At 38.3% G+C, this 24,044-nt stretch overlaps 1 protein-coding gene across 1 annotated transcript in view; it reads left to right on the top strand.

Moving 5' to 3' along the window:
• The first annotated feature begins 1,938 nt into the window (after positions 1–1,938).
• LOC122805321 (neurexin-2-like) overlaps positions 1,939–24,044 on the top strand; it is a 1,760,973-nt gene continuing 1,738,867 nt past the window's right edge. The window contains exon 1 of the mRNA XM_044075409.1: positions 1,939–2,244. Coding sequence (XP_043931344.1) covers positions 2,071–2,244 — 174 coding nt within the window. The 5' untranslated portion in view covers positions 1,939–2,070. The remainder of the gene's footprint in view (positions 2,245–24,044) is intronic.

The raw sequence follows: 24,044 nt of genomic DNA, 5'->3' as shown, positions 1-24,044 counted from the left end.
CTCAAGTAGAGAGTTTCTGCTATATCAGTTTTGCCAAAGAGATTATTGGTTAACCATACCTCTCAACTGTACAGATTATTGTAGAATGTCCAGATTTTTACCTAATATTTTTGGTGCATCTTTCTTAAAATTGTGGTTTTCTGGCAAATTAGTGGCACATCATGAATAATTGAAGTTGGAAAATAATGACAGACATTTGAGTTTCAGACTTAATATCCTTCAGAAAATTCATACTAATGCAAAACATGTTATTCTATCAACTTTCTAAGTTTGTAAGAACAATATTTAAAAAATGTCCCTATTTTTGGGCCTTTGTCCAGATTTCTTGCTCTCAGAGGTTGAGAGGTATGGTTTAACCTCACTTGGCAAAATGCCCTACAGCTAATATTGCTGCTAATTTCTAACTTAAACTGTGATTCCGAAGTCAGTATGTAAGCCCTTTTGGAGCTTGCTGAAAACACTTTCACCTTTCCTGGATAAATAAACAACTTGTAAAAGTTTGAAGAAATTACTTGGCAGTGTGCATGTGTGTGGGATGTTAAGCAGATATCATGATAATAGTGTATAGTTAGGTACTATTTTGCCTGAAATCTCACAAATTAGGGCCTCTGTTACAGTATGATTGTAATGTAGTATGCGCAGTTGTATACACATGTAACAATCACAATGCGATACATTAGCACTGCTGGTAATGTAAGTGCATGCTCACATAGAATGCATGCTTGTTAATGACAATTTGTACAAGAGCTCACATAACAATAGTCAGAGAAACTAAAGTAACCTTTCTTCCATCATTTTGAAATGGAAACTAAACATGGCAATCTGCATAAATAATAAACAATTATATAATACATTTTCTCCACACCCTTCTTAATAGATGTCAAGGTTTCTGTAAGAAGGGAACTCTAGATGTTCAAATTCAAGGTTCCAGGTTATCACAAAAATACATTAATAAATTTGTTTTGTTGGGCAAGTGATTTACAAGACTTTGCATTGTACTGTTTTAGCCTTTTGTGTATGTTTTCTTATCTTAGTGTTTCTGAGATACCAATCAGTTCTAGAATTAAATGTATATAGAGATTCCATTAATTGGTATATTATTAGTGACATCATTGTTCGTAAAAAGAAAAAAAGCAATGATAATGACTAATAGACATGATTCTGAAATTTTCTAATAATATTTTATGCTAGATCTTCTGCTAGAGGTTCTGTGGACTTTCAAGTGTTAGTTTCTAAAGTATGCGTTAACTGCGGAAATATTATTCTTTATTAGACATTTGATTAGGGTTACCACCTGTCCCACTTTGCGAGGGACAGTCCCTCCTTGGGCTGTTGTGTCCTGCTAAAAAATTGTAAAAATGGGAAATGTCCTGTGATTTTAGGACAAAATTATTTCCTATATTTTATGTAATAGTTGCATAAAACAGTTATTTTGTATCTGAAACACCTAAATGTAATAAGAAACAGAATAAGCAACTAAAATGCTACAAGAATAAGCTTTTATTTAGGCAAAAAAAGTGAAGTTATGTCCTTTGTACTGGCCGTGGATATGTTTTGGCCTGCAAAATCTGATGTTTGTACCAAAAATGTCCCACTTTGGGCATTTGAAATGGTGGCAACCCTACATTTGATTTGATCTTGTATGCAGATTATTCACATTTTTTTTTTCATGTTTGATTAGACAGATTTTCAGAAAAATTAATAAAGTTATTCAGAGAAAAGATGAGATTCATGAGCATACAACAAGGCACTGATTTTCTTCTGGCTATAGTTTTTAATCTGTACAGTCAGTCCTGGTATTACTGCATTAAACTTGTAACAGTGTTAACTTCAGTTTGCAGTGTGATTTACACTTAGTCACTTAAGTTTATCTTAAAGGCTATCTGGGAACACCAAATGATCGCTCAGTTATATTTCTGTCATTTTTGTGTCCAAACTGCAGGTAAAGAAGAATTTGTTGCTACATTCAAAGGAAATGAATTTTTCTGCTACGATCTTTCTCACAACCCCATACAGAGCAGCACAGATGAAATTACACTGTCCTTCCGTACATTCCAGCGTAATGGCCTCATGCTGCACACAGGCAAATCAGCTGACTATGTCAACCTTTCCTTGAAGAGTGGTGCCGTGTGGCTTGTCATCAACTTGGGTTCTGGTGCCTTTGAGGCACTGGTCGAACCAGTTAACGGGAAGTTCAATGACAACAACTGGCATGACGTGCGTGTGACCCGGAACCTGCGCCAGGTAACTTCTACCTTTTTAAAGCCTAATTACGTTTTCTCCCAGGATTTACATTGTTTTCTTCTCAGAGTATGAGATTATGAAGCAACAGAGAGAAATTTAACAAATACTTCATACAGAACCTGTAAAGCCTAGAAAAGACCCACATTCAGTGATCATTATTCTGTGCAGAATTTTCATTAAGAGAGTAATTTAAAAATGTGTCTTCTTTGTCACAGCAACAGTGTCTGTAAATGATGATTATTTTCTGCAGCTCCTGAGAACATCAGTCTGATTATCCCCCCCCCCCCCGCCACACATACAGTTCACAATCATCAGTGTTTTTAAATAAATTCTGAAGAATGCAGTAGTTAAATGATCCCTTAAGTTTTTTTAAATGGCAAGCACACACCTGTCATCTAGAATGGAAGTGATGAGTTACTGGATCTGGTGCTGATTAGAAAATAAAAGTTGCTGGCATACGTGTACAAATGTATTGTTTTCAATGGGCAATATTTAACATTTGATATATCAATGACTGATTACAGCCTCAGAGGAATTTTACAGTAGGTGGCTTACTGTGCATATTTGTATGTTCTTTACTTTTTAGATATTTCAAACTTGAATGATTGAGGTGAAAAACAAAAAGGATAAAAATCAGTTCACATACATTAGATCTCATTGCTTATTGAGCAGAAAGTTTATGCTTGTGTTTAAGCTTCAATGGCTTAGTCTTGTACTGTTTTAATTGGTATGGCTGAACTGCAATGCAGAAAGGAAGACGTGATAAGCAACTTATTAATTAATGCTGATATTAACAGCAGGAAGAAAGTGGACACATGAGAGACAATACCTTTGAAGGCTATAGAATGAAATACTTTATAAATATTGCACTATATACAGCTGAATAAATGCAGAAATAGCTAATACATACTGCACTAGTAGCATAGAAGGAAAGAGACCTAACTATCACCTGAGCAACCTAACATTAATTAGTGGCTTGGGAGCTGAAATATCAGACAGGGTAGGATGGATAAGCCAATGCCAGGAAGGTAATGAGTCTGCAGGCCCAGTAGCACATATTAATTGGCCTTATTTTCCTTGGGGAGATAGGGGAAGCTGTCACATGGTGCCTTCTGTAAGTTCATGGGGCCTTGAGGAAGTGATAGGCAGTGCCAAGCCAGTGCCCATTGCACATTCCATCCAAGGACTGCTGTTAGCCATGTGTGGGAGTAGGGTTTAAAGGCACAAAACCTGAGCAACCTCTAATGGGTGCCTAAATGATGGTTCCTTTGGATCAACCCTCACCTCAGTGAATGGCAGTGAATGGGCCAATATGCTGGTATAGGCTAATGATCAGGAAGAAGTGTGGGCAGCAGTGTGCCAAAACTGAAAAGAAAAATAAAACAAAACAAGCAGTCACTTATTTGGCAGGTTGGTTTTAAGCTTGCTGTCTAACTATGAACCTTCATAGAAGAATTGCATTTTATCGAGCAACATAGTTATACAGAATAATGTATCTAAATAGTCTGTGATTGCTGCACATTTTTTGTCCCTCTTAGTCTGACTGTTTAACCCTTCTGCACCAATATTATTACATTTGTCCTCCTGGTCCAGCATAACATAGCATAGGATTTTATATCACATACAGGTATTCCCTTTCCTGGGCTGGCAGTGAGAGGTTCATTTTGCTTTGCCCTCACATTTATTGCCAGAGTAGGGGATTTCAGAACTAAGAGCTAAGGTTTGTCACTCATGGTTTCTGAAGATACATGTTTTACTCCTACTCCCAAAAGTCTTTTTGTATGTAGAAAGTGCAATGCCTGCAAATTCCAGCCCTTGTGGATACCTTGCTTTATTCATTGCCATCATATAACATACTGTGTCATTACATAGGCTGTGCCAACACTTTGTGTGCTGGAGAGGAGTCTTTTTAGGTTCCAGGACTTTCCTTTGAAGGATAGCCCCACTCCCTCCATCTGAGAAAGATGAGCTGGCCATGAACAGCTGACAACTAATCCTGCTGTCCATCTTTTCAAGTGCTGTATCCACAGTTTAATACTTTTTACCTTTATCATAATCGAAGGCACTACCTCAGCACCAGTGTAGTGGAGTTCTACTAAATACCCTTTAAATGTAAGTTGTTTTCTACAGCTGTTTACCACTAGTAAATAGTCTCATGTGCCATTGTCTCAAGCTAGGGTTAGCTGCTTGCACAGCACTGATATGGAGCACAATATTACAATACTATATGGCATCATGTTTAGTTTACTTAAAATCATGTGACATTTATTTATTTAATTATTCATTCATTCATTCATCCATTCATTAATTTTGGGGTGACTACTGTAATTATTTAGTTATAAGTCAAGTGAAAATTTTGTATAACAATGACTACAATCCAGTAACAAATATTACATTTGTGTTGTCTTTGTTAAATGTATACGCAATGAAAATACTGCTTTATAAGCAGAACAGGTAATATGCCCTAAGGAGCAATCCAACAGGCAGTATAAATCATGGAATCTGGTTAATGTGTGTATCATAAGGCCAAACACTGTATTATACAACATTTTGTTTAAAGATTATTACATGAGTTCATGAATTATAGGTTCTGGCAAAAAGATCACTGTACAATTATTCAAGTTGCACTAGCATTGGTTTGAATCACAAGTGTACAGAATTTAACCTTATTTAAGAATAGTCAACCGAATCCAAGACGTAGGTAGCCATGTTGTCAAACAGAAACAAGGTGTTACAGCAGAATCACAAATGAGATAGAAAATGATGGCATGCTCGGGCCCTGCTGCCTTGATTCGATAGTCTGTAATTTAGGTTTGTGACAAGTTAACTTAGAGCATTCTTAGAAAAAAACACCATTTAAAAGCACTAAACCTTCAAACTGAAATGTGGAGCTGGACCACGTCTGGTTAAAGGCAAATGGAATTCAGCAGGCAGCATCATTTAGGTGTGATTTGTGATTTATATGACTGAAATACATCAACCTAACTTCTGTATTTTATTCTACCTTGAATTAAGTAGCAAACTGCACATAACTCTGTAATGTATTTGTCCACATTTCGCAATTATATATTCTTCAGTAAATACATCTAATATTTGACTTACAGGTTAAGGTTTATTTTATGTTATGCTATTGTACACAATTAAATTGATCTATTGCAAGATTTTGTCCTAAGGATGCAAAACATGCTATTAAACTAATAGCAGCTATTCAGGTGCAAATGAAAGTGCCATCCCACACAACACATTAGTACAAAATGCGACATGAAACTTTTAACAAATGTCTCATGGAAGTTTGTCTTTGGAACTGGTTGAACAGCTTGGATATGTACAGCTTCACAGTGTAATCCTAATCCATTTTAGAGTCCCAAGAAGACAGTGGATCCTCCAGCATTCACTGTGTGTAAGGCAGATATACCCATCCTGGACAGAATACCATTCTGTCAAAGAGAGCACAAACACATACACACACAAACACACACACACACACACACACACACACACACACACACACACGCTTAGACACACAGTTATGGATAAGTTGGGGGCTCACTAGTTCTTCTACAGTATGGTTTTGGAACATCAGAGAAAACTAGACCACAAAGCAGAAATACACATGGACACAGAGATTACATGCTGAATTGGCACAGAAGGTACTCTGACTGATAATGGAAGTGCAGAGCCCAGTTCTGCGAAGCAGCAGTGCTACCCAGGGTGCTACTGTGTCTCCCATCCTTCCATCCACAGCCCACTTAGCCCATTTTTACCCATGGGGTCAGTCTGGCTTTTTAATAACAATCATCTAGATCTGAGCTAAGATATCATACTTTATAACTTGAGAAAGAAAAAATGCTGACCTTCTATTTTAAACTCTCAGTATTCCACTTATTAATACGCTGAAACATTCCTTGTTGAAACATACAGTTTTACACTCCAGGAATATTCCTTAATCATGACAAAAATGAATGTGCAAAACTTTATAAAATACTACACTGTATAATCAGCCTAATTTCTTTCTTTAGTTCTCAATAAAAAATATCCCTAATTAGCTTGGAGAGATGTTGTAACATATTGATACTTACTAAATTTTATTTTGTTGTATGGGATCAAGTCAGAAAATGTTGGGCAAGTAATAAGCAGGTGCTAAGGAAATCACCATAAAAAATTGTGTGTGTGTGTGTGTGTGTGTGTGTGTGTGTGTGTGTGTGTGTGTGTGTGTGTGTGTGTGTGTGTGTGTATATGTGTGTGTGTGTGTGTGTGTGTGTGTGCGTGCGTGTGTGTGTGTGTGTGTGTGTGTGTGTGTGTGTGTGTGTGCGTATATGCAGGTCAGTGTGTGTGCGTGCATTTGTTTGTCACTCAAAACAGACCTTATGTATTTCTGTCATTCATTCCATTTATGTAGGTTACAAATGGTTTGTGGAATTTACTGTCTGGCAAGGTAGCTTTTTATTATAGTTCGTATGTAGGTTTTACTCAATACTACTGTTTTTTTATCTGCTTTAAGTTAAGTAATATGGGTTAGATGGGGTTGGGATGTGCTATGTTTATAATTCAGTTATGTGTTTAGTTACGTTAGTGTTATTTAAAGTATATTTTTAGTTCCTGACCTTTTTTAACTAAAGCCATTTTAATAAGCTGATTGCAGTCCATGTTCTGCTTTATATTTTTAATTATGCTATTTTGGCTTTGTGTTCATTTTAAGTTTCATTACTTTTGTTTCAGTACATTTAATTAATATAATTGTTGTGTTTTGAGAGGCTAAGTATATAATATTTAAATAAGTGGTGTGTGAATTTTTGTTTTCTTCAGTGAAAATAGATGATTTATGGTGACTGATGATATGGTTAGATTGGTAATAAATATGTGATGACATGGGTAGAAGACCATTGATAAAAATATTATCAATACCTTAGCTCAGATAAATGTTCTTATCATAACCCTTTCTATTTCTAGTGTATTCTCATCTGTACTATTTTAAGTTATTTACTGAAATATATATTTAACAATGTATGTAGCTACTACAAAAAGGATATGTGGCTGTACAAGTTCCTTATTTTGCAAGTTTTTTAGTGTGGCTAATGAGCCATAAACTCATTACATCTTCTGTCTGGCATTCTCTTTAATTTGTTGTAATAACATAAAATATTTGGCATGTGTACTATAAAATTCTGTGCAGAGTAAAAGGTCAGTTGTTCAAACCTAGACCATCGTAATGTTGTTTTATTAAACTGGATACTTCAAAAACAGAATTTTTGAAAGTAAGAGTGTTTGAAAATTTCACTTTTGAAAAATGTTTTCTAAATGCAAAGTGCTGAGTAAGCAGGACTCCTCAAATCCCCATTTATATACAATTTACTTCTGAGATATAATAACCTAGTAATTGTTACGTGCAGTTATTGTAAATATGCTCTTGCTCAATTTTCTTTTTGGTGGTGGTTTGCAGAGCTAAGACTTTGAAAGAAGTGCAACTTTTGCAAGCACATGTGCTCTTGGTGAAGTTATGCATGAGGAATTAGAGTTGTTTGGTGTGTCATTGCCTAACTCTATGTGTTGTTTTTCCTGATGCTGTGTCTTCATCTATGTTTATGCCACTGTAGAGAAAGTAATTGTACTGTACATGCAGATACTTAACACAATATGGCAAAACCAGGTACAAGTATTGTAGTGGTTCAGTTTATAAGCCTAGCTTTTACTATAGTTTTAAAAGAAGATTTTTTTTTTACATTCTACTACAAAAACAAGTCAAGCATATTTATAAAAGCTGCCATTCAGGATACAAATTTCCTACTCCACAAAAAAATTCTTTCTAGCCTTCTCTTAGACTTAAAACATGAATTTCTTGGTTCAGCATTCAAGTCCTATGTTTAATATTGCCAGTCAATCAGATATAACAATGTGAGGCAAATTAATAGTCCCTGAGAAATATGGACACTATTCATGCAAGACATGTATCAAGAAAAATTACTGCCCAACATATTTATTTTGTTCCCCTGGCCAACTGCCATCACTTCCACTCCTCTTAGCTGACTGTAGCACACCCATTTTATACTGCCATTCCCCCCATTGCCAGCAGCTTAATTCAGAAATACTTATGTTGTGTCCCATAGTCAAACATGCGGCTGATTCTAGCCCATTGCCAGCTCTGCACATCATAGTTGAGTGAATTGTTCACCTTTTACTCTAAATACCATTTTGATACATTTTACTATGCACTCTTATGTGTTAAAAGCAACATTTTATGTATGTGCAAATTGACTAAAAAGCATTGGTTTGGCCAAATACTACTGAATACACAGCTTTGTTATTTCCATGCAAGTGTTATAGCTGCCCTAGCATACATGGTGTAGTCTGAAAAATGCATTCTTGTTGTGATGCCCCACCACTAGACAAGTAATCAAAGACCCTCAGTCCTCACCACTGGCAACAGTGGGACATGTACACAGAGAGGTTTACAAGGTACACACACAGTATTTCCAGATGCAGCTCTCTGCATCAAGTACAATTTCCCTTAAGAGCACACAGAGTCCACAGTCAGTCTGGGGCTGGTTTCTCCCTCCTTTTCCAGATCCCCAGTAAAACTCCCCACTGGCACAGCTATAAAGTTGAGATCTTAGCTGAGGGGCCAAGCCAAGACCTCCAGCATCCTCTCTGTCCAACCAGTGCTTCGTGTCTTTGCCCAAGTAGCTGACACACACACTCTTTGAGGTTTGATTTACACATACACACACGCATCTGAAAAAGGCAGGCACAGGTTTAGGTTCATAGGTTCATAGGTTAGTACTAGACTAATTGCCTTTGTGGGCCATTTTAAGGATTTGCCATTTACAAATCTGAGAATCAAACCCTGGATCTTGTGTTTGTAAGGTGAACACCTTAACCATTATGCCATCCTCCCACCCCCTTTATGCCAACCTCCCACCCCCTACTTTTTTACTAGCTATGCCCCCTTTTGCCCAGACTATAAGGTAGTTATCACTGCTACCAGCCAGCTCATTATCAGCTACTTTAAGGCCCTTAACAAAGGGTTCCAATCTTACTGCATAATGTTACTATTAATACAAATGGTAGTTTGACCAAGAGCAAGGCTATTAGGAGTGGCCCACAGTGTCACCAAATAAATATGCAAGTACTCACAGAATTTAAATATCTCCAGAGAGAGCAGCCACAATGAAAGGTTTAAATATATTTAATAATAAATATAAAAAGAAGAAGACAATACTAAATATATATGTACAATGACATCAGAGCTCAAAATCACAGGAAGTATTTAAAACAACATTGCAGGACAGTCTCAAATAAATAAAGAAACATATCTAGGCTTTGCTATATTCCTGACTATATCTAAGAGAATTACTATACCCTAGTTAACTTACTTCAGAGCAAGGCAGAAGTGGTGAATGAATCTTCTCTAGTTGTTGTCAAGTCAAAGACAGAATACAGAATGCTGTGTCTCTCTAAGAGACCTCTTAACTTAATATCTCAAATATTACTATTGGGATAGCTTGCATAATGACATAATTTCTTGTCATCTGATATCTAGTCTCCAGACCCAAAACAACCACCGATGGCAGCTGGTAACATTTAGCATCTACCTGTAAAAATACATAGACAAGGGCCTTTCCTCAGATCCTGGAAGTCATAAAACAATTACCTTCCTACACATTTCAAAACTAGTAATTATTTCACCTTAAATTCAATACAGAATGCTTCTCAGCACAGACACTGTGTCTCTAGCTGCCATAAAGTAATTTAATTTCATCTATTTTTCTAAAGTTTTGCTGGACTGAAGTTAACCTCATGTATTCCAGTTTCCAGTATTAAAATATATACGTTTAAAAAGTTACAATAGTGCATGTATATTTATGTTCTAGTCCAGTAGAGCATGCTGTGGTTACATTTGAAACAGCACTTTGCAAAAATCTTTCCAGCACACACTTCTGTACCAGCAGTTTGATATACACATGACATACAGCTCTAATACAGTTGTAACACAAATCATTTTGATATTCACCAATGATATATAACTATTTACAAATTTCCAGATAGCTGTGCTGGTTGTATCTCCCCTTTCTCACACTTGCTTCCAGCAGCTTCCATATCTTTGGTCAAGTGTAAAAAGAATGAGACTTCAATCCTTCCATTATACTTCCTTGAGCTGAACTTCTCACTTGCTGACTCCTATTGAGAATATAATTGTCCATGTGGTATCTTTTGGTGTCCTGCAATAATTCAAAAAATGTGGGTTTTTCAATGTTTTCCACTGATAATGGAGTTTGAATATTTAAGTAAGGAAACATGGGAAGTAACCCCTACACCCCCCCCCCTCACACACACACACACAAAAACACACGTAAGGACTTGCTGGTCCCTATCAGCTGATCAAGTTTTCAGAAATCTGAAATTCATATGGTCAAGACCATATCATCATGTTGGAGATTGCAGTACAGTGCAGATTTAGAAATATACCCTTTTCCTTAGTAGTACGATCTCTGAGTTAGTATATATAATTTGCAGGGAGTGTGGGGAGCACAGCCCCCACATGGTGGGTGCAGGGGGGCTTGCCTCTGCAAAAACATAAAAGAGGCAGATTTTTGTGTTTTTTGTTGTTTTTTTTTTTTTTTTTTTTTTTTTTTTGATGTTCAAGTTTTCAGAAACTCAATCATATGGTCTTGACTGTATGAATTTCGAGTTTCTGAAAACTTGATCATCTGACATAGACCCAGGGCTTGCATATTAAAAAATGTATATATATATTTTTGTGATCTATATCTTCTTGAAGCTTCAGTCAATTGCAGTTCATGATATAATAGTGAAACCCCTTTAAGTCATGTTATTCTCTGTCACTCTTCCTCAAATACTTTGTCCATACATTTCAATAGATTCATACTGGCATTTGAGTCCATGACAAAAGTATCTAACAGCTATTAGAAATACAAATAAACATAACATGAGCAGTCCTGGCCTTAAATTTATAGAAGACAAAGAAAATGCATTTGCTGAAAGCATAAACATCAATTCTTGCACTCAGAAATGAATCTTGGTAAACATTTTAGAACGCACCCATTACCAATCTCAAATTAAGACTAAAAATAAAGAATATCAGCAGAATATCTCCTTGACAGATGCACCAGCACAAATTCAAGACAAAATTCTACTGACAATAATTTTATTTTAGGTAGAAAAATATAATGCACCATGATATAGTTGAAGCATGTGATCTCTGATACTGTGATTACTATTCAAGTCAAAAACTGTAAAGCATTGTGATACATATATGAAAAATATCACTTCTTAGTCAGCTCAAGGAGACAATAGGGATTTATATTATTTATTCACTTATGTGTTAACCGGGTAAGCCAACTGGACAAAGTGTTTTTTGTAAAGGCTGACCAAGAACACTGTCTAGTTAAGTGACTTGCACAGAGTCCTCTCTTTATCCAGCAATTTTACTGTATAAAATTTCCGATCAGACCAAAAGTAATATTTATAAAGACTTGATTTTATACTATTATTTTATGAAAGATGAGTTGCAGTTTTTGCATCAACACTTGCACGTCAAAGTCTATCCTAAAGTTAAAACAATGATTGCATCTTTTTGTTCATTTCAAGAGCCCAAGTCCCATGAAATACTTCCATACAAATCACTAATAAGGGGAAATTTATTAGTTTTGCTTTCAAACAGCTGGCAAAATCTCATTTTGTTTCATATTAATGAATTACCCCTTTTAGGTTGTTTATATAAGCAGATATAATTCATTTAAATATTTTGTTAAATGTAATAATATGTGAAATGTGTTTCATTTTGTTTTATATTTTCATTAGTTCACAAAAATTCATCCTGAGACTCTGAATGAGCTACAAGAGGTAAGCCCTAAAAGAAGCAGCCGTCTACTTACAGATACCTTTTCTCATTTAGAAATAGGCTCACCACAGTGATACTAAATAGCCAGCAGAATCACCACAGTGGGCCTTCTCCATGGCCATGCTAAATACTAATTAGGCATTCCAGGGGAGACACTAATGCTGTTTAGCCATGTATTTCCTTCTCTTTCCAAAATTTCCTGTGAGAGGGGAATGTAAATTAATATGGATAACCATAATTAATTAACAGTGGCTGTGACATCCGTGCCCTGGCTCAGCAAAGAGCCTTAATCCTCACCACTAACACCAGAGAGGGTGTCTCATATGAGAGGAAAGGATAACCAATACACACAGTAAAGTGCAATTTTGTTTAAGAGCACACAGAGATCACAGTCAGTCCGGGGTTGGTCCCTCCCTTGCTCCCCAGGTGCCCAATAAGACTCCCCACTGGCACAGCTATAGGGTCCAGATCTCAGCCCAGCTGGCAAGGTAAAACCTCCAGTACCCTCTCTGTCCAACCAATGTTTCATGTCCCTGCCCAAGTAACTGACACACATACACACACGCACACACACACGCTTAGAGAAAAGTATTTATACAACTTCACAGACACTCCTGGGAAAGGCTGACACAGATTCTCCAGCTGTGCCCCTATACCCAGACTATACAGTAGTAATTCCTGCCACCACCAGCTAATAATTATCAGCTACTCAAAGACTCATAAAAGGTTGTCCAATTATTACTGTGCAATATTATTATCCAATAGTTGTGTAACTAAGCAATCAAGGCTTATTGGAAGGGCTTATTACAGGATCACTTATAAGCATGTAATGTACTCTAGAGCTTAAATTATCCCTACATAAACCAGCCATAGTTGAAAAGGGTTTAAAAATATTTAATAATAAATACTAAAAATGCAAGACAATACTACTACACCACAGTGCTATTCAAGAGTTCAAAAATCACACAGAAACTTAAAATAATTCAGTAGTACAGTTCTGAAATAACAGAAAAACACTTGGTCTAATCTTTATAGTCCTAGCTATTTCTACAAGAAAACACACTTCTAAGATAACTTACGTAAGACAACAGGCAGTGCTGAGTTAGATGTCCAAGATCAAAATGCTTAATAATCTCTGGTTCTCACTGTTTAAATTGAAACTCCAGTTCTGATAAACATTACATCATCTTTTTCACCCTTCCTGGAGTTCCCAGACTACACATTAACTGCATTTACATTCTTATACACTTAGAGCAATAAAAGACATTCCACATGTAAACTCTAGTAATTATTCCTTAAGTTAAAACAATAGAAAGAATGTGTTCAGGATAGCCTCTTTGCCACCACTATCGAGATCAAAGGACAGATTTGAAATAATTTTAACTTCAAAAGAAAGATTTGAAATGCTTGACTTAGTTTTCCTTACAGCAGATGGCAATGTTGCCACATTGTTTTAAGTTCAAGATTTCACATGTACAAATGATAGAATTATCTGCACAATTCTATGTGGCTAGGCTGGCAGCCTTTACCCATATCTACCAGTCTTCACATTTCTTCACCCATCTCTACCCAATCTTCACATCTCTCCCCCCAAGAGAACTCAAGCTAGTTTTTCAAGAACCTTGAGAAATGACACTTGAGAGGGTTAGGTCTATCTGAGTATACCTTAACCCATTCTCTGTCTTTAGAGCCCATCTGCATGGCATTGGTAATCCCACTGTGGTGCTGCATTGACATATCATATGCTTGCAACCCCAGGCTCCATCTTAGCAACTTGGCATTTTGCTGACTTGCTCTTTTTAACCATGTTAGAGGGTTGTGATCTGTCATTACAGTAAATTTTCTTCCATACAGATAAGGTTGAAGTTTCTGCAATGCCCACACTATGGCTAGACATTCCTTTTCTACAGCTGCATAGCATTCCTCCCTGGGTTGCAGCCTACAACTGAGATAAACCACTGAGTGCTCTTCTCCCTCTGAAGAAATCTGGCTACGTACAGCCCCACCCCATGGTTCTAAGCATCCACCTGCACAACAAATTCTTTGCTGTAATCTCGACTGGCTAACACAGGGTGTCCTCCCAAAGCTTCTTTAAGCTTCTGGAATGCCTGCTCACATGCTGGGGTCCACACTGCCTTATCTGGCCTGTTCTTCCTTGTCAGGTCTGTGTGGGGAGCAGTTATGGTACTAAAAATGGGGATAAACTTTCTGTAGTACCCTGCTGTCCCTAAAAATGCCCTCACCTTCTTTTAGTAACAGGTGCAGGTCATGCCTGAATAGCTTCCATTTTGGCAGGTTCCAGCCTTATCTTACCACTCCCCACTCTATGTCCTAGGTATGTGGCATACCCACCTGACATTTGCTCAGCTTAATGGTCAACCCTGCCCTCTGTAGTCCACCCTGCACCTCCCTGACATGCTGAAGGTGCTCTGACCAGGAATGGCTGTAGATGACAATATCATCTAGGTAAGCAAGGGCAAACCCTCCTGCTCCTGCTAGGATATGATCTACCAGCCTCTAGAAAGTCACTGGGGCATTCTTCATCCCAAAGGACATCTTTGTGAACTCATGCAAGCCAAAAGGTGTCACAAAGGCTGACTTCTCTCTAGCACTGGGAGTCAAGGGCACCTGCCAGTAACCCTTGGTAAGATCAGTGGTTGTAAGAAACTTAGCCCCGCTCAGCTGCTTTAGGGCCTCATCTGTCCTAGGCATGGGGTAAGTATCTGACTCTGTGTGACTATTTAATTTCCTGTAATCCACACAGAACCTGATGCTGCCATCCTTCTTTGGCACCAGCACCACTGGGGAGGCCCAGGGACTGTTGGACTCTTGAATCACCCCTAGTTCCAACATCTCCTGTACCTCCTCCTCAGAGTCTGTCTGACTCTCTCAGGCATCCTATAAGTGGCCAGACTTATAGGCTTTTTGGGTCCTGTATCCACCTGGTGCTGCACCAGGTGGGTGCACCCTGGTTTCACAGTGAACATATCCCCAAATTCCTGCAACACTGCTCATATTTCTCAAACCTGGGTAGGAGATAGCTGCTGGGACATTGCTACCACTTCCACTGAGGTGTCAGCCAGAGCCTTACTGAGGAGATCAGTCACTAGATCTCCCTCAGATTCCTCATGCAATCTACTGCAAATGCTCAGCACAAGGGCCTCCCTATCATGGTAAGGTTTCATCATGTTAACATGGCACAATGTGTGCCCCTGCCATCTGCCTAGCAGTTCCACCATGTAGTTAACATCAGTCACCTTTATTACCACCTTGTAGGGACCCTCCTAAGCTGCTTGCAGCTTGTTGTGTCTGACAGGAACGAGAAACATTACCTGCTGTGCCCCACGGCATACTATCTAGCTCGAGCATGCCTGTCAAACCACACCTTTTTCTGTTGATGGGCTTCTGCCAGGTTCTCCTGAGCTAAGCTCATGAGTTCCCTGAGCCTTGTCCTGAGGTTTAGGATGTATGCCACAACAAACTCCTTGTGAGACTTGCATTCACCTTCCCACTAATCTCAAATTAAATCTAGAGGTCCCCCCACCCTATGTCCATACAGCAACTCAAAAGGTGAAAAACCTGTGGATTCCTGGGGAACCTCTCTGTAAGAAAATAACAGATGGGGCAAATATTTGTCCCACACCCTCTTAAACTGATCTGCAAATGCCTGTAGCATGGACTTGATTGTAGAGTTTAACCTCTCAACAAGACTATTAGTATGGGGATGGTAGGGGGTGGTCTTCATGTGCTTCACCCCACAGGACTTCCACAGACAACCCAGCAGGTCTGACATGAAATTGGCACCAATGTCAGACAGTATTTATTTTGGGAAACCTATCCTGCTGAAAATCTCTAACAAAGCATTTGCCACCTTCTCTGCCTTAATGGAGGACAAAGCCACTGCCTCAGGGTATTGTGTAGCATAATCTACAATCACTATGATATACTTTTTCCATGTGGAACATGGGGTACCCAGTGGACCCCCAATATCCATAGCTACCCTTTGAAATGGCTCCTCAATCACAGGCAAAGGCATCAAAGGAGCTCTCACATTTGTATCCTGCCTTGCCTACCTTTTGACATTGCTCACAGGTCCTGCAGTACCCTGTTACATCTCAGGAAATTCCAGGCCAGTAGAAGCTCTGCATGGTATGCCTCTTTGTATGTTTTATGCCCATATTACCTGCAAAAGGAATATCATGGGCTATGGCTAGAAGCACCAGGCAGTAGGCTCTAGGCACTAACAACTGCTGTACTCTCTCACTTTCTAGCCCTCCCTCAGGGGTCCACCCTCTGTATAGTAACCCTTTGTCTCAGTATACAGATTCCCCCTTTCCTTGAGAATCAGATGCCTCCCTAGCTACCTGCCTCAGGCCTTGCAATGTATGGTCTAAGAGCTGAGCCTGTCTCAACTCTCTCCTTGTAACCCTTCCCAGCTCCCCTTCCACAGGAAGTCTGGCATCCTCTGACAGCGGTGCCTCACTGTCAGCCTGAGAACTACTACTCACCTCTACCTTTGTAGTTACCCTGTCTAAGGGAACATCAGTACCCACAAGCAGCTGTGGCTCACCTTCAGTCTCACTGCTACATTGTAGCTCACTCCCTGAAGTAACCACCTCACCAGTCCTGGCTGCAAGTATGCAGTCTGTCTGGGTCTCTCCCAGGCTACCAGACCCACATGCTTGTCTCCTAGTCTGACCGTGTGTAACTGCATAAGTACATGATACTGCCTCATCCAAATCTTTTCCTCTCAGGACATCTACCATCTCATCCAAATCTTTCCCTCTCAGGACATCTGCAGGATGGTAGTTTAGTACTCCTGTTGTCTCAAGACAACCAACTATTGGCATTTTGTCTTTCCCACTTACTGGCTCCCTCATCTTTGGTTCCCCACCTTGCCTCCGTGGACACCTGTATGCCACATGGCCCCACTGGTTGCATTCAAAACATTTAACCCTAGCTCTTGGATGTGTAGCTGGACTAATGGCTTCCCCTGCTCCTGGCAGATTCTGTTGTGGCAGTCTGTGCTGCCCACCATGGGTTCCTTTAGACCCATGAGCAGTACTGGGGGTCCCCTTCCTGTGCAGGGCTGCCCTGCTTGCTAGATATAGGGCTCCCTTCTTCCCCAACTCATCTGAAGTAGCACATTGTCTATCAGCTAACCAGATCCTCTTGTCCTCAGGCAAAGTGCTAAGGGATTGTTCTCTCACAAAAAGGTCTGCACCCCTTCAAAAGTGGTGACCTGACATCCACTCACCCAGCTATGAAAATAAGTGCTCAGTTCAGCAACATATTCACACACACTTTCATCTGCCTTGCGTCTATGATCACAAAATGTTCTCCTATACATTTCAAGTGTTAGCTTAAAACATTCTAAAAGACATTTTTTTACAGCAGTATAAACAAAACATGCAATGTCAGACATTTTACCAATGCATTTACAGATTTACCATGGAGTAAGGGGGTCAGGAACTGTACCCAGAACCTTTGGTCAACACTATACTGTTTGCAGACCCTCTCAAACATATGAATGAAACTATCAAAATTATCCCCCTCTTTAAATTACGGAAGTAATTTACTGACCTGTTGTGCTTCTGGGGTCCAGTGACTCCCTTCCCCATTACCTCCATGACTCTGGTGAAAAGTCAGTATTTCCCTCTCATGCCTCCTCTGATGCTCCTTTTCTTTGGTTCTATCTCCAAACGCCTGGCCTCCAACTCAAGTCTCTTTATGTCCAGCTGGATTTTTAAGGCCACTGCAGAAAGGTTGAGCTGTCCATTCTCTGAGGATATTGTATCTCCACTGCCAGTCTTATTGTCCTCCTGGATGCTGTTTTCTGATGCAGCTGTAACCAAGGCTGCAATCAGGTCTGTTTTAGTCAGGTTTCCATGCATCAGTCTCCCAGCCTGGCACCTCTCCACCAGCTGTCTCCTTGTCATCTTTCCATACTCCTCTGCTGACATGCTGCCTGTTCACCCTGACTAACTAAGCTAACAAAAGAAATAAAACAATTGTGAGCTGAACTGCATGACTGATTTAGAGTACAATATACCTTCAGAAATCACTGTACATAAGCTACAGAATTCACTCTACCTACACCACTACAAGCCAATTAGTATTTGCCAACTAATTAATATGTGATATAGATATCCCAACCACTGCAAACCACAATGTGATGCCAGTGTCCTGGCCAAGCAATCAAGGAGCCTCAATCCTCACCACTAACACCAGAGAGGGCTTCTCATATGAGAGGAAAGGACAACCAATGCACACAGTAAAGTGCAATTTCCCTTAAGAGCACACAAAGATCACAGTCAGTCCAGGGCTGGTTGCTCCCTTGCTCCCCAGGTCCCCAATAAGACTCCCCACTCGCTCAGCTATAGGGTCCAGATCTCAACCTAGCTGGCAAGATAAAACCTCCAGTACCCTCTCTGTCCAACCAGTGCTTCGTGTCCCTGCCCAAGTAGCTCACTCACACACACACACACACACACACACACACACACATACACACACACAAACACACACACACACACACACACACACACACTCACACTTAGAGATAAGTATTTATACAACTTCACAGACACTCCTGGGAAAGGCTGACACAGATTCTCCAGCTGTGCCCCTATACCCAGACTATACGGTAGTAATTCCTGCCACCACCAGCTAATAATTATCAGCTACCCAAAGGCCCTTAAAAGGGTGGCCAATTATTACTGTGCAATATTATTATCCAATAGTAGTATAACAAAGCAATCAAGGCTTATTGGAAGGGCTTATTACAGGATCACTTATAAGCATGCAGTGTACTCTAGAGCTTAAATTATCTCAACATAAAACAGCCACAGCTGAAAAGGGTTTAAAAATGTTTAATAATAAATACTAAAAACACAAGACGATACTACTACACCACAGTGCTATTCAAGAGTTCAGAGATCACATAGAAACTTAAAATAATTCAGTAGTACAGTTCTGACATAACAAAAAAACACTTAGTCTAATCTTTATAGTCCTAGCTATTTTTACAAGAAAATACACTTCTAAGATAACTTACTTAAGACAACAGGCAGTGGTGAGTTAGATGTCCAGGATCAAAATGCTTAATAATCTCTGGTTCTCACTGTTTAAATTGAAACTCCAGTTCTGATAAACATTACATCATCTTTTTCTCCCTTTCCAGAGTTCCCGGGCTACACATTAACTGCATTTACATTCTTCTACACTTAGAGTAATAAAGGACATTCCACATGTAAACTCTAGTAATTATTCCTTAAGTTAAAACAATAGAAAGAATGTGTTCAGCTAGCCTCTTCGGCACCACTATCTAGATCAAAGGACAGATTTTAAATAATTTTAACTTCAAAAGAAAGATATGAAATGCTTGACTTATTTTTCCTTACAGCAAATGGCAATGTTGCCACATTGTTTTAAGTTCAGCATTTCACATTTACAAATGATAGAATTATCTGCACAATTCTGTCTGGCTAGGCTGGCACCCTTTACCCATCTCTACCAGTCTTCACATTTCTTCACCCATCTCTACCTAATCTTCTCAGTTGCAAAATACTGCATTCCTCCATTAAGGTCAGTGAGGGAAACCACATCACAGATAGGCAGAGAGGTAGTGTTGGGATGTGTATGTGAGTGTGTGTATGTGTATGACAATGTGTGTGTTTGTCTGCAAGTTTATGACATGTGTCAGACAACCGTGTGTGTGTGTGTGTGTGTGTGTGTGTGTGTGTGTGTGTGTGTGTGTGTGTGTGTGTGTGAGTGAGTGTGTGTGTGTGTGTGTGTGTTTGTGGGTATCCATAAGTGCACTCAAGTGGGGAGTTCATGTTTTTTGCATGTGTGGAAATATGTGTCTGTCTGCATTTGTGTGGGAGACTGAATGAGGGAAGTGCCACCAGTGGTAATTATTGGTTCAAAGTGCTGCTTAACACTGAATTCAGAGTCAAGCAAATTAGCATTAATGAGCTCTTCCTCCTTGCAGCTAAGCTTGTCACCAAATCATATTTTTTGGGATTGTGTAATCTGCAAGTTTTGGGCTCTGCCATTAACATTTGCATCAGACTTCTTTTTGAATCTCATGGTCAGTGAGTTCAACTTGTGGTAGGCCTCTACATGTGAAAAATTACCATATATGACCATCAATTTAATGTCTTATGCTATTATTTGTTTAATACAATTATAATTCTTGCTTTGTAAACATATGGAAAAATATATGTTTTATGATCTTTAAAAATACCTGTTTGTGAACTGAAAACCATAATTTAGAAGATATATATATATATATATATATATATATATATATATATATATATATATACATACAAAACTGATTTTTTTACGAATTTTCTATTTCTATTTTACTCCTTTAATATGTCATATCATGGCCATACAGTAAAATATTAATAAAAACACGGAGTTCAGAACTGTGCTATCACCTCTCTTTTAGACACACACACACACACACACACACACACACGCACACACACACACACACACACACACCACACACACTCATGCGTGCACACAGCTATGTGTACATACAATATCACATACTCATACTGCACTTATACAAACGCTGCATCAGCCAGTACATTTATAAATACATCTGCGGATGCATTGCTGATGCTTATGCTACAGCAATAAATAATTGCTTTGTGTATAGGTATATAAAGAATTGCTGCATTACATAAATTTAAAAAAGGCAGTTTGCATCCAAGTATGCAGAATGTAAGCAGTTCATTACAAACTGTTTAATTTAAATCAAGGGTATAAAATGCCCTTGGACTAGGCAAAATACTGCCCCTCAAATAAATTTGCATACCACTGGTTGATCATATGTTTGTGCCTGAAGTTTTTGATTAAATGACAGTATGGATACCTAATTACTTTTTTTTGTTTGCAAATGAAATAAGATTTCACTGAGATGGTAGCTTGAGTTAACAGTGTGCTACCATTCTGTCTGGTATAGCAAATCAAATCTGAATTTATCAGCAAGGCAGTGAGAGAATTTTTGGTCTGCCTACTCTATTTATGCTGTGCTCATTATTAGTTTATTTAGCACTGTACAGTATTCGTCCCTCATATCTTAAGGCCCTCTTGGACTCCTACTGGCTGGCTAAATGCCTATGTTCTTCTTTTTTATATGTTGATGGAGGTGCTCAGGATGCAGTTGCACACATCCAAAAGTCTTTTTGTTAGCAGGATCCACACTTATGAAACCTCTTCCCTCAACAGTTGTTTAAGGATTTAAGAGGTCCATCAAAGCCAGTTATTTACTCTGCCATTTGGCATTGATTTACTCTAGTATTATTTTATCTTTAGTGTTTTAGTGCCACTGCTTATTATTTTATATTTATTGTTCTTGTTTTATTTATTTGTTATTATTGTGTTTTAATTGTACAGTGCTTGCCACAAGAACCATAGCACACTTGAACTTGAACAGCTTCATCCAGTAGCATCTTATGTCTGGCAGTTGGCACAGAGGATTAAGGAGGTTTTAACAAGCTGCTTCCTGTGGTCCAGTGGCACACTGTATGATTCCCTCAGGCTCCATTGCCAAAGTATGTGACTGTGAGCAAGTCACTTAACCAGACAGTGCTCCCTTGCTGAGACTGCTAAAGGTCCATGGAGAGCAGTGCATTACCTCTGCTAACAAGTAAATAAATAAATTGTATGTGTCTATAGCCATAGAGGGTTAGCCTTTAATAGGCATGATATGTATATAATGAGTGTATGACAGTATATGTACATATATCTGTGTGTGTGTGTGTGTGTGTGTGTGTGTGTGTGTGTGTGTGTGTGTGTGTGTGTGTGTGTGTTTATAGGAACATGTATGTGTGCATGAGAGTATGTGTGTCTGCCTATATTTTATTCTGAAATCTGCATTATGCATTACAACTGTTTTGTACTGTCTGAGCAGGTACTATGGATTTATGTCTTTCTGTAGCACCAAGAATAGCATAAGTGACCCCAGTCTCTTTTTATTTTGTCTAGAAGGGAAGTATGATCTGTATCTCCAAAGCAACCATTAATGAAATATTTTACAGAAGACTAACTGGCTTGCTTATTTATCTTTTCATCAAGCTATGCTAGATACCTTCCCCACAAGCATAAATCTTCATTTCAATGCTGTGAAGGTTATTAATTTTGAGAGAAGAGAATCAGATAAAGCTGCAGACCAGGCTTCAAGGACCACTGAGTTTACTTTGCTAGACTAAGGAAAATGGCCGCATCTCTTCTGTCTCTCTCTTTCTCTCTTGCCTCTGTATCTGTCTCACTCTCCTTTTTCTGTGCCTCCCCCACCCCTTTTCTGTCTGCCTCAGTTCCTGTGTCATTCCTGTGTACTTGGCAAAAAAGCTTTGACTGCACGAAATGACAGAGCAAGGTCAGCGCATTCAAAGGAAAGGAGATTCACTTTACAGACTCTTTTTGTAATGGCAGACACTTCATAGTCGCACAATGGGCCTGTTCTCATTTTGTTTGACTGTTTTTTGAAAACACCGTCCTTCAAGTGAAATTGAATTAGTCTCCAGGTCTGTATTTTCATTTACACTTAAAGAACACTAATGCTCATTTATTTTTGAAAGATGACTCAGTAACAGGCATTCTCTTTTCTCCAATACTTTGCAATCAACCAGTCAAATGTGTGCATTACTGGAGGTGTATAGGAAAATATATTTGTTAGGATAATGAGTGTGTTAAGCGATACAGAAGAACATTCTAAGCATGTCTGGTTATTGTATCTGCAAAACTTCAAAGAAACATAAAGAAAGGCAAGGTTGGACTGTTTAAATCATTGCATTATAAACAAACTTTCATCCCAGAAAAATGAATCATGAATCTGATTATATATTTCTTTTTTTTTTGTTTTCTTTTTCAATATTGAACAATGTGCTCTCACAAAATTAGAGCATGGCTATGCCAACAGGTATATACTCATTTTAAACCAAAGAATTATCCTAATATAAAAATGACAATCTAAAAATAAGAAAAAAAAGTAGAAGTTTAAAGGACATTTCTTCTTAACAAAATGTAGACATTTTCAGTTGAAACATATCAGAAAGGATTTTAATGGTGAATGAAGTTGTGCCAGGTTTTATATTTTTAAATCAAGGATACTTTCTAGAAAGAAAATAGGACTGCATGCATACGCATTTGAGTAAGAGGACTGAGAGACTGCTTCTTCTTAAAGCATATTGTTGAATTTTTAACACTCTACACATGGAAATGTGGGTTAACAATAAAGGAAAAAGAAAGGAAGAAAGGAACTAAAATTATGTATCTAAATTATGATTAAATACAAGATATCACTATCCTGATATATTATTTTTATTTTGTATGTATGCATTCATGTATGTATTATATTTTATTTATTTTGGCCTTTAGGCTTGCTCGTGTTGGAATGGAAAAATAAGCAATTCCAGATTTTTACAACAAAACACGATATAGATCTGCTTCAAATGTCAGTAAGACTAATTCTTACCTAAGCAGTATGATTGCTCTCACTGCAAAGATATAATAATTGCAGCTAAGTTAGGGTTATAAAAAGTATTCTAAGCATATAAAACACAGACCTTGGTGGGTAAATTTTACTATTGGTTGTTTATTCAAAAAGCATGTCTGTATTTTCAAAATATTTCTGAGTAATCAAAAGTTAAATATACACAAAACTTCACCATGAAAGTGCAGAAATATGCAAGGCACATAAAAATCTTTTTCCATACCTCCAGATCAGACGATATATAATCTACATGAATATGTTACTTAAGAATACACGATGTAATGAAAGTAGAAGATAGTGTTGAAATTATATCACTAGCTTACAGGCAACAGCGATACTTCAAATGTTAGTGTTCCATTAAATGAATGAGCCCAAAGGCCCAATTCTAAAAGACTTGCTGTCAGTGTACGCGACTTACTGTGGTGTACT

The sequence above is a fragment of the Protopterus annectens genome, chromosome 6.part1 (assembly GCF_019279795.1).
Source record: "Protopterus annectens isolate FY-2018-M chromosome 6.part1, PAN1.0, whole genome shotgun sequence".
NCBI classification, from domain to species: domain Eukaryota; kingdom Metazoa; phylum Chordata; order Ceratodontiformes; family Protopteridae; genus Protopterus; species Protopterus annectens.
This window is presented reverse-complemented; position numbering and strand designations above follow the sequence as displayed.